General features: G+C 37.7%; 1 protein-coding gene across 1 annotated transcript in view; it reads right to left on the bottom strand.

The window, feature by feature from the left end:
• The window catches only part of LOC121929229 (chloride channel protein C-like), an 86,127-nt gene extending 74,851 nt beyond the window's left edge, over positions 1-11,276 (bottom strand). The window contains exons 1-3 of the mRNA XM_042464576.1: positions 11,221-11,276; positions 9,817-9,966; positions 3,704-3,833 (exon numbers count right to left, since the gene is read on the bottom strand). Coding sequence (XP_042320510.1) covers positions 3,704-3,833; positions 9,817-9,966; positions 11,221-11,276 — 336 coding nt within the window. The remainder of the gene's footprint in view (positions 1-3,703; positions 3,834-9,816; positions 9,967-11,220) is intronic.
• Positions 11,277-12,137: the final 861 nt, after the last annotated feature.

The raw sequence follows: 12,137 nt of genomic DNA, 5'->3' as shown, positions 1-12,137 counted from the left end.
GAAAGCTGAGTCAGTGGCCATTAGGTCTGCCTTGTTTTTTGGGGGGGTTTTAATTATTTTTTTAAAATATAAAATACTTATTTTATTTTATTAATTTTTATTATTTCTTGTTTTTATTTTATTAATTTTTATTATTTTTTGTTTTTTATTTTATTATTTTTATTATTGCTTTTTTCCATTATTTTTATTATTAAATATATACACCCCTGTCTCATTTTTTATTTATTTTTTCATTATTTTTATGATTAAATATATACACCCCTGTCTTGTTTTTTATTTATTTATTCATTATTTTATTATTAAATATATACACTCCTGTCTTGATTTTTTTTTTTTTTTGTCTAGGAATAATGCCAAAATGTCCTCCATTTTGATCATGCCTTAGATACATGCATTTAGATTAACATTTTTTAAAAATCATCAAAAAAATTTGCGTGTCCTCCATTTTTATAAAAACGTGTCCTACATTTGAAAAATGTTGTCCTACATTTGTCCTACATTTGTCCCGGTTTGGAGGTCCTGGCTTATGGCAACCCTACCTGCAACTAACATGCTCAGTCTGCCTTTTAGGGTCAAGGAAAGGGAGAAGGAACAGAGCAGGTAACAAAGTACAAGAAGTAACAAAGCGATGCATTGCGAGGGTGTGAAGTGAGGTGAAGGAGGGAGTAGAAAAGTGTATGGTACAGAAGACAGACTGCAAGAAGCAAGAGAATAGTTTACTCCAGGGACATGAGTGATGTAACGGAGGAGGAGGAGTAAAGGGAGAGTTAATGATATGAGCAACAGAGTGCAAGAAGCAAGGGAGAGCCTTATTGTGAGGGTATTAATGAGGCAAGGGTATAGGAAGGGAGAGTAAGCATTTAAGTGAGAATGCAAAAAGAGACATATTGTGAGGGTGTACAGTGAGGTGACAGAAGAGGGGAAGTGAGAGTGGAGGGAGAAAGAAACAAGAACTGCAGCGGCAGCATGCAAGGGGCAGGAGAGGTAGGTATGAGGAGAGGAGAGGCTCAAAGGAGGGCGATCTGATTTCAAAAGGTGAGGAAGGAGAAACAGGGTTTAAGAGATGCAATAGGAACATCAAAGGAAGAAGCAGGAGGTATTACTGAGGCACAAGATAAGTCCAGGGAGGGAAAATAATGGGGATGAAGCATGTTAAGTGCACAACGAAAGAAGTAATCTAGCAGCAACAGAGGTGCTCCAGAAGGAAGGGAGAAATGCAATTCATTTCCACAGTGCTCTGCTTCCTGAGCCACTATGTGATGCTAAGGCAAGGGGAAAATGTAGACAGAAGCATATTAAGGTAGAAATCTGATATGAAATTTTAAATTCTGGAAAACTGATTCAAACAATAATAAATTAAAGATAAAGTCTTTTTGCTGGACTAGCTCCATATTTCTTATAAAAATTATTTTGTCTTGGGAATAGGGTAGGATCATTTTAAGTTTACTAAGATACATGCCTTAATAAGTTAAATGTGTATTAAAGATTTAAATGTTAGTTATACCATTTATTTCTACAGTGTAAATTCTATAAGGGAAACAAAACAGCAGCTACAGGGGAGATGGTGGATAAAGGATTTATATTAGGGGAAGTACAAGGATAGAAACATATCTATCACATTGGATTGTCACTTCCTTCAAAGTACTTTATTTTTTCTTATACAAAGGAGTATCTTTTTAAGCCTTTTTCAGGAAAAACAAAAACCCAGCAAGCTATCTATTATCTACCTTTGTCCATCGGTATTTATCTTTGAAGACTAACAGGTTTTTTGGCATAAGCTTTCATGGACCACAATGCATTTCATCAGATGCATGAAGCGTTACCGTATTTGGCAGATATTGATACTCATGGTCAAAGTAGGAGAATGCAATTAGTGGGGGGGGGGTGGAAATGTAAGTACAAACAATTATCATTATCATAACTGGCATTAACAAACCATAATTGGGTGGGAGCATAATTGGGTGGGCGCTTAGATGAGCTGCCTTGCATGTGCATTGCAATCAAAAGTTCAACAGGTAAACGAAAGTTAAACAAGACTGTTTTCTACTTATAATAAAATATTTCACCTGTATTTCCAAAGGACCATGATAAAAAAAATTAAATGGAAGCAATACACAGAAGAGCTATATAAAAATGAAAAGTTGAATAACACATGGAAAGAAGAAATTTACAAAAATTAACCCCAGATTTTGCAAAGTGAAATGAAAGCCACACTCCAATGAATTTGAAAGAACAAATCACCAGGAACATATGACACATATTCCCACATCAATTATTGCTCTTTGTCCTTACATTCCTTTGCCTCTTGTCCTGTGAATGACATGGCTGTCACTCTGTGCTATTTTAATGGATCTTAGCTTTTTGCCAAAAGGTACCAGATCCTGTCTGATCTTGGAAGATAAACTGGGTCAGACCTGGTTAGACCACCATCCAGTTCCAGGTGCTGTAGGCCATATTTCAGGAACAGTCAAAATTACTTTTAAGTATTCCTTCAATAAGAAAACCCTATTAAATTCATGGCGTTGCCATAAGTCAACAGGTGACTTGTAGATACATACAGTACACACTCATCTCATGAGATGTCTCAGAACCCAACAAGAGGAAGAAGAATACCTGGGTAGATGAATTCAGAGGCTGGGGCATATATTCAGCAACATTCTTTTGTTCACCTTTCTTGCAACTGAAATCCTACTCCTGGTGTTTTTGATTATGGTAAACCACAACAGCATGTACACAACTCCTTGGTCTCTTCACAGCAATGTTAGTTGCAACCCTTAAGGATAATGGTTGGAGCCTACATTTGTTTTCATTTTGATGGTAACATTTTTAACCTCTGCCAGGTTAAAATGAAGACCAGATGCTCCGAACTACTTATCCATGATGTCCTCTTTAATGACAAATGGGCTCTTGTTGCTGACATACTAAATAATATGCAGATTCCTTACAACCACTTCAAGAGCTCAGCATAGCTGACTCTGTCAAAAGGAAACTGAAACTATGCTCCACCACACATTTGCCAGTGGGCCTATTGCACCAGTATAGTATTCACTGTCCTCAGCAAATCCACTGACGATTTCTGCTGTCTTGGGCCTTATGGTGTGTTGTTTTTGTGATTATATCTAGTGTGCCCAGACTAGATTCTGGTGTGGTAGTAGTAAAACCATACATCCATGCCCACAGAGGGAAAAGGAATACATTATCAGGAAAGAGAACAAATACTAACATGCTAATGTACAGGCGTAACTTCATTCAAAAATGGATTTAATTTAAATAGAAATATTCTACATTTTACCACAGTGGGAAAGACTGTGACAATGCTATTTTAGCCTGCATTAATAGAAACGAGTTTCCAAGTCAAGAGAATAGTCCCACTATATTCTGCACTGGTCAGGCCTCACCTGTGTTCAGCTCTGAGCACATACTTTAAGGAGCATTTAGACAAGTTGGAGGAGATTCAGAGAAAATGGTTCCTGCTAGCAAATGCTCAGTCATTAAGAGAAATGATGCACCATACAAACACACACATCTCTAGGTGTATCCACACAATTGACACTGACCAATAGTATTTTCATTCAATGTTTTAGAAAGAAATGTAGCAAGGGACAGAGATAGCATAATCCTAATGAAAGATAACAAAATAGTAGTTGAAATTTACAAAGAATGTGAAAAGAGAGATTGATTTCATTATTTGTTGCCATTTTACCTGGATATAACTCTCTACCAGTTCCCATTTCAGCTGGATGAAATAATCAATTATTTGGTGGATCAGGAAACCCAGGATTCCTACTAGTATTCCAATGATGCCCATCATCAGCCATCGATCCCAGTCCAATCTGAAAATGAAAAAAACCACCATAAAAATAGCAAATCAATTGCAATTAACTCATTAAAAATTTGCCTTTTGGTAACTGAAGTAGTTAATGGACACATGTCATAGTATCTTGACTTGGGGAATGAAATCTGTGACTTTTGAGAATCTCAGCTTTCAGTTCAGAGAGATTGTCACATTTTGCTAGCCTTAATTTCTTCAGCTACTGCTCTAGGAAATTAGAAGGTTGGAAGGAAAATCTTCCTTAGTCACTGACTGAGTCTCCTTGATATCAGATATCTCTCCTGTTCCCTGGAAATCTTCCCCCATCTGGATATAAATTTTCTCTGCAACTTCTTTTGAGCAGTTTATGCCTATGACTAGTCTCCAGTCAAAATGCAACCTCTGCCAAAAAAAAATGCAATTAGAGCCAATTCATTTGACCTTCAGCATTATTACAGATACAGAATCTGAGAATTATGGTAGAAATATAAGCTTTTGAAACATTCAGGGTGTAGCAATGGAGGGTAAATGAAGGCATTGCCCCCTAAATAAAAATTCTCTCTCTCCGTGAATGGTGAAGGGTCTGGAAACCATGCCCTGTGAGGACAGGCTTTGGGAGCTGTGTGTATTTAAGACACACAGAAGACAAAGTTAAGAGATGATATTATAGCCCTGTGTAAGTATTTGAAGGGATGTCATATTGAGGATGCAGCAAGCTTGTTCTCTGCTGCTGCAGGGAATAGTACCCGGAACAATGGATGCAAGCTACAGGAAAGGACATTCAACCTAAACATTAGGAGGAACTTCCTGGCAGTAAGGGCTGTTAAACAGTAGAACACACTCCCTCAGAGAGTGGTGGAATCACCTTCTTTTTAAACAGAGACTGGAAGGCCATCTGTTGGGGGTGCTTTAATTGTGAGTTCCTGCATGGCTGGAGGCTGAACTAGATGGCCCTTGTGGTCTCTTGCAACTCTGATACTACCCCAAAATTTCTAGCAATGCATTTAAGGATTTAGAAATACAGTTTAGGCATTGAAAGAAAAGGATATAGTAGAATTTTGCAAATTCCTAACACTTAACCCTTCATAAATTTATTAGAACATTGTACATCTCGAAACAAGCTTTTTTGTACACATACACTTTGTAAGATGCAGGACTCACCTTTGGTTCATCTACAGCTGCATGTGAAATTAATCCTGGACTTTGATACATGTGCTGACACCATGCAAGCATTCAATGCTTCATCAGAAAAAAGCAAATTTAGCAACCATTTATTTTGAAAGTAACATACCTGAAGAAATTTCAAATGGACATCCTCTCCACAAGTTGCAGAGAATTCATAGCACATTGGACTTTATTAACAGTTCAGTCATCACAGTAGGATAATTTGCACAATATTAATTTACTTCTTAGTCACTGTTATTTAATTCACTCAACTATTTTACATGTGGAAAATACTGTATTTTAAATTGATTTGCATTTAAGAAGCTTCACAATAACTTTCTAATTAAAATGCATTAATTGGGGATTAGTTTTGTCATTACTTCTGAAAACATTTCCCCTACAGAAAGATCTCATAGTGCCCTCCCAATGAAAACTGTTTTGCTCCCCCCCCCCATGAGATTACTTATTGTCACGAGTGGGTTACATTTAGCTCTTTTAATTATCTGCAATAGCATTAGGAGCTAGAATGCATAGACCAGTTATCTCTGAATGCTAAGATGCCAGAATGAATTAACAGAGCCAATGATCTAGTTCTTCCGGGGTCTTTTTAACATTTTCGAGATTCTTATCAAAGCAAGTCCACCTTTCCTTAAAATCAGTATGTAGAGAGATCTTGTAGCACCTTTGAGACTAACCTAAAGAAGCTGGCAGCATGAGCTTGGATCTGAGGGAGTAGACTGAAGTCTATGAAAGCTTATGCTACCAACATCTTTCTTTCAGTTGTCTCAAAGGTGCTGCAAGATCTCTCTACATACCAACTTTCCTTACTCATTCAGTCCAAAGTAAACCAGAATATATCCTGGTTACAAGGAACTTTCTCTCTTACAATCGATTTATATGTCTAAGCTATATCTCAGTAACATGTCTGTGCATTATTCTTATCAAAGTATTATGTTTTTGTTTTTGTTTTTTTAAACTTCCTGAAAGTCTTGGTTACTTGTTTCTAGTATCTTCCTCTCCCATTTGAATTTTGTGATATTTTTGGGAGACCCTGCTTAAAAAATTGTATAACCTGCCTGTGAATTTGAAATTTTGTCTAATACTGTAAACGAATGCAATTTCCAATGCATTTTGTGTCCCTTCATAATGTAACCATTCCTCATCATTTGTCCAATCTGCCTGTACTCTTCTCTATCACCAATAGATGGTATTATAGGGCTTTTTCTTAATGAATATACTCAGAGAGAAAATAATGGAAAGTGATTGCAACCTTTGAGAGATTTACAAGTTCTACATCTCTCTCAACTTTAGCCCCTTTAATGACAAGTATCACAACCTTTTATGATTGCCTTTTAAAGACAATTGATGTTAGACATGTCCCATTTTTTTCCATAATATGCTTCATTAAAAATGGGCAGATTGAGGGGATGAATCACATTATCAAAAAAAGAGGGCAGGGCTAGTCTTCTGACCTGTTCCATCCAAACTCTAGATGGATCTTGGTCAAATGTGGTCCTTGAGATGCTAGACTGCAACTCCTGACACTCCTCACCATTGGCTATGCTGGTTAATACTCATCGGAGTCATAGACCAATAATATCTGGAAGACTAAGCTTTACCAGTCAATGAGCTAAATCCAATTTGTTCATCCACCAAAAGTCCCTACTTTAATTTCATCTTAATCTTCTTGTTTTTATTCAATGAGCTATGAAAAATCTTGATTTAGATTATCTGACTCATGTCGAACTCTTATATGAATTGTGATCAATTCCATTATCTAATGTTATTTTAATTTGTTCCCTGACATTTTATTGAATGTTAACATGTACTAAAATGTATGAAATTTAATTATTTTTTATTTTTGTAGAATATACACTAGTCAGGTTTATTGTATCTATTTTAATCGATTGTATGTATAGTGCTGTGTAAAGTTACAGTCCCAGATAAGTAAACCATAATAATAATAATAATAATAATAATAATAATAATAATAATAATAATCCTTATGTTGGCATTTTGTCATCTTACTCACTAGAATGAGTTTAAATTTTGCTTAAATATTCAAATTATTTAAATCTGGATAAAATATATACTTAAGTGGTCCACTGATTTATTTAATAGTTCAGTCTCACGCTCAGAAATAAACCCCTATTAGTTTCAGGAGCTTGTTATTTGCATAGCACCACAGCCTACGTAGGATAAAGGAACTGGGATAAAATAACTCACATTGGGCAACTTTTTCTGAAAATAAATGAGAACATTAGGTAGCAAAAACAAAACCACTCCGAAACCAGTAAAAACAAGATTCCCAAATATTATTTTACTGTACCTTGTAAAGCAATTTAAACCAATACAAGAATTAATATGTATTTACATGGTGTGATGTTTCTTTCTGCCCAATAAATCTGTATTGATAATTTAGCATTAGTTACATGAATCTCTAAAACTAACACTTATCTGAGTACCTGCTTTTATGTAGCAAAAATGTCACTATCCATATACATGGGGAAGTAGACTCAGGAGAGCCTTGGGGATTTCAAATTTACTGAGTTCAGGGAGCAAATGGAGCAATGCTAAACCAGAGCTTAGGAGAGTTAATTTGAACTACAACTCCCAGAGTCCTCCTAGCCAGTAGTGGCCATGCTGGCTCATGATTCTGGGAGATGTAGTTCAAAATAAAGTTTCTACAGTTGCCCAAAACATGGCCCAATGAAGACTGATCCTGCTCAGTAGCCTTTTAAAGCTTGCTGTAAAAAGGGGGGGAAATAGTACACAAGGAAAAAGGTAAGACAAATACTCTGTTCTTATTCTACTACGAAACCAAGTGATTCCATACCAGCCAACCAATATGGTGGCAAAACCAGAGAGAAAGGTTTTTTTTTCATGTCCAAAAAGCACCCAGGGCTGGTATCGTGTTTAGTTCTAGCTATAGTAGATCTATTCCATCGTTGAATGATGAATCAACACATAATTTGATTCAATGGGTCTACTCTAGTCAGGACCAAAAGAAAATTTAGGCCAGGTGTGCAAAGAAACATTGGGTTATTTGAAAAGCAACATTGCGGGCTGTATCTATTCACTGCCTGCTGCAAGACAAGCCCTTATTGTGCCGGCTTATTATTCCTTGCATTTACTTCCTGTAAGCCTAGGGTCTTTTGTAGGGAGAGGACCAGGTTTAAGTCTTCTCCCTCTTCAGAGCTTGGACATAACCAGTTACAAATAATATAATTTATTCCTTTTTTGCACTAATGCAAAACTATGCCATTTTACCATATGTGATGTGACACAACTTCACTCCTTATCAACGTCAATTGTAACTTGTTTTGCTACTTCTATAGTTATAGGGTGAGTGTTTTGAATTGCAATGCAGAGGCTTGTGTATTTCTGGTTCTCTTTAAAAAGTAACTATTTTTGCTACCTTCAAATAACACTTTCTTTTATTGTAACTGTTATTATAACTATTACTGTAGACAACGACCTTAAGGAGACCATTTGTATAGAAATTGTTAAAGGTTCCTTTTTTGTTCTTTTCACACCTTAAAAATTCATGTCGAAGTAGCAAATTTGGCTTGGAAAGGGGGGGGAAAGCTTATTTTGATTAGTTTTAACCGTAGAAATGGCTACAGAGAGCACACAACTCCCTTGTTGCAAGAGCTCCATGGGCTGCCATTTCCGGGCACAATTCAAAGTGCTGGTTCTGACCTATAAAGCCCTATATGGCTTGGGTCCAGGTTATTTGAATGACTGTATCTCATTTTATGAACCCACTAGAACACAGATTGTCCAGAAAGGCCTTTCTCTCTGGCCCACCACCTTCCCAGGCTTGTTTGGTGGGAACAAGAGAGAAAGCATTCTCAATGGCTGCTTCCTATCTCTGGAACTCCCTCCCTAGAGAGACCAGAATGGCTCCATCCCTGCTTTCGCTTCTGCAGCAGATAAAAACATTTTTATGCAACCAAGCTTTTGCACACAGACATGGGTGATGTATGTTTTAAGTTTAAATTTTTAATAATGTAATGTTTTTAAACTTTTGAAATTGTTTGTTTTTTAATCTCAGTATTTTTAATGTTTCATGCTGTTTTAACTTGGGCTGTTTTAGATTTTGTTAGCCGCCTTGAGTCCCTATACTGGGAGGAAGACAAGAAAGAAAGAAATAGAATACTGTAATAATAATAGAAATTTGTTTCAGTTTAAAGGGGGCACATCATGAGATCATGATATGAGAAAAAGAAATACACTATAAGGGGCCTGAGACCCCAAACCAAAAAGGGGTTGCAATTAGTCCCAATCCCCATGTACTCCGCTGGTCTGGAGGACTCAGATAGCTTCCATAGGCTAAACTGCCGTAGCACTCAGAAAAAATTCACAGTGTATTAAATACATTGATTGTATTGATTTTAATACACTGATTGTATTAAAAGATTGTATGTACAGCACTGTGTACATTTACAGCGCTTTATAAATAAAGATTAATAATAATAATAATAATAATAATAATAATAATACTGTTTACCATTTGTGTTGTGCGCCTTCAAGTTGCCTCCAATTTATGGTGACCCTAAGGCTAACTTTTCAGGGGTTTTCTCAGTGAAGTTTATTCAGAAAGGGTTTGCCATCACCTTCCTCTTAAACCTGGACTGTTTGACTTGACCAGAGTCACCCAGTGGGTTTTCATGACTGAATAGGAATTAAATCCTGGTCTCCCAAGGTCTAGTTCAAACACTCAAACCACTATACCACACTGGTTTTCTTATCATTTATCCGCCCCATTTGCAATTTAGCATGTCCCTTATTTAATCATACTAGACCAGTACTGATTTGGATATTAAGGATGTTGTTACCTGTAGCTTTGTCCCTGCAGCCATTTCTTGTAAATCGTACTGTGTGAAGGCAAATAATCCAGACTCTCTGGAACAGACTGATATTCTCTTTTCTTCGCTCGAAGACGAATTCTTCCTAAGCAGCTTTGGTTGTTGCTGCTGCTGTCACACCTGGGATCAAGAGACTCAATCAAATCTGGTCGATCTTCTGCCAGCAGCATTTGCTCTTCACCCTCATCTGTGCACCTCTTGTGAGAAAGAAGGGTTGGCATTTTGCAGAACCAGGGGTGACCAGAAGAGACCCAAGATCACAGTCTGGGAAGTGGGCTCCCTACTGCATGAGTTCAGTGACCAATGCAACAGGACAGAAGATTCCAAGTGTGCAACAAGGGCTCTCTGGCTTATGTTGTGGGTTGGGTTGCTGCAGCAGCAAACAGATGATGTTTGTGTTACCACAGCTGGCCAGAACTAGATTTTGTGTTATGGGTGACTTTACCAGGGTACTGCTTCCTTCACAACACACAGGATTTGAAATGTTAAAGATTTAAAGTTAAACATAAATCACAACATTCCTTGCTCTCACTCCCCACAAGCCTAGTCTCTTAATATAAAAATATTCTTTTTAATAGGCAAAACAAACCTAAAGGCTGAAAAAATATCAGTATTTTGGCTTCCTACAAAATTAGGCAACAGGGGATGGAGGAGTCCTCTGCCCTGAACATCCACCAATTTCTAAGAAGTCCTTATTTTGGCTGTTTGTTGACCTGTCCTCTTGAAACAAATAAGCAGGAGGAGGAACAAGGAAAAATAGTGGTAGTATGGACTGGTCCCAGAAAGGAGAAGAGGCAGCAAAGTAGTAGTGGCAATAGTAGTGGTTACTCAGATAGATGGGCCCCACACAGCCATTTGCCAAAATGTCTGCCAAAACCTGGAACCTTTCACCCTTTACTACATAAATTCACAGTGGAAAGTTAACAATTTCAGATACTGAACAATGTACAGTCCAAACTCTTACCCACTCCTTCAAGTTTCAGGGCAAGTAACAACTTAGTTACCTTTAGTCAGAGAGATGGAGACTGTCCCAAGGCTGAATCACCTAGTGGTTTCATGGCTGAATGAAATGCTAACACTTGATTTCCCCCCCTACAAGAACATAATCTCCTGTGTGATGGGGGACCCCATCATACATTATGTTTTATATAGCTGAGTGGCTTATTTTACATTGTCACCTTGTATCGTGAATGTATAGCATGGCTTCTAGACATGGGTAATTGTGGCAATATAGTACATGCACACATTAAAAGAGGAAGGAAAGACAGACAGAGGGAGAGAGAGTTTCTGCAGGAGAAATTTCATCCATCTTAATGTAGTGTAGAATTGAAGATTGATATTCTGGATAGCATTAATTCTTCATTAATTACTTACCAGTTTCTCATGTATGAAGTTGCCTGTAGTCTAGCACCTTGGTCTTGAGGGCTCATTGTACATTCTGCTACTGAGAGGGACTAGGCTTGTGAGAATGGAGAACATGGCCTTTTCTGCATGTAGCCACACCTCCATTGTGCAGTTTCCTCCCTATGACGGTTATACTAGCCCTGTCATTGATTATCGCCAGGTAATTAGTAGAGACACTGCTATTTTGCTTAGCGTTTTTATATTTTGGAGTGTTGATTAGTGCTTTATTCTTTAGAAAGCTTTTAGTTAGTGTTGTCATACCCCTGTTTGGCCAGGCTTTACCCAGATTCTAAACAAACCACCTTGGGCCCAATTGAACCATCATCTGGCCTGGATTCCAAGCTTTCATTTAAAAAAAAAACACTTCTAGCCCTTGTAAAAATCTAGCTATGGGACAAAATGTGGAAGCAACCTTCTATGAATTTGTTCTGGAAGAAACAAGTCCACCCCTACCTTTCAGGGACAAGAGAAGGGAGAGTGCATAGTGCAAGTGGTGAAGTGCAGTAAGCACCAGAGGTGCATTAGAAGAAGGGAGTGAGGCATAGGAGGGAGTAGTTCCCTATGCCAATATCTATGGCATTGTGTAAGTAGCAAGGAAGACAGATGTCGCAAGGATGCAATGTGAGGCAAGGAAGGGAGGACAAAGGGAGTGATCAGTGCAGGCAGAGAAGTACAAGAAACAAGGATGGGGAACATTGCAAGGGAGAGAAACAAGCAAAGGAGCAAGAGAGAAAGTGAGGAATGTAGGTGGCATAGTGCAAGATACAAGGGAACGGCTCACTGAGAGGGTGCAAAGTGAGGGAAAGTGTAGAAAGGAAGGGAAGTAATTCCAGTAGCCTTGTGTAAGAAACGTAGGAGTGCATTACTAGGGTGCAATGTGAGGCAAC

Source organism: Sceloporus undulatus, chromosome 4 (genome assembly GCF_019175285.1).
Source record: "Sceloporus undulatus isolate JIND9_A2432 ecotype Alabama chromosome 4, SceUnd_v1.1, whole genome shotgun sequence".
Lineage (NCBI taxonomy): Eukaryota > Metazoa > Chordata > Lepidosauria > Squamata > Phrynosomatidae > Sceloporus > Sceloporus undulatus.
Note: the sequence above shows the minus strand (reverse complement) of the source record. Positions and strands in the feature narration are given on the sequence as shown.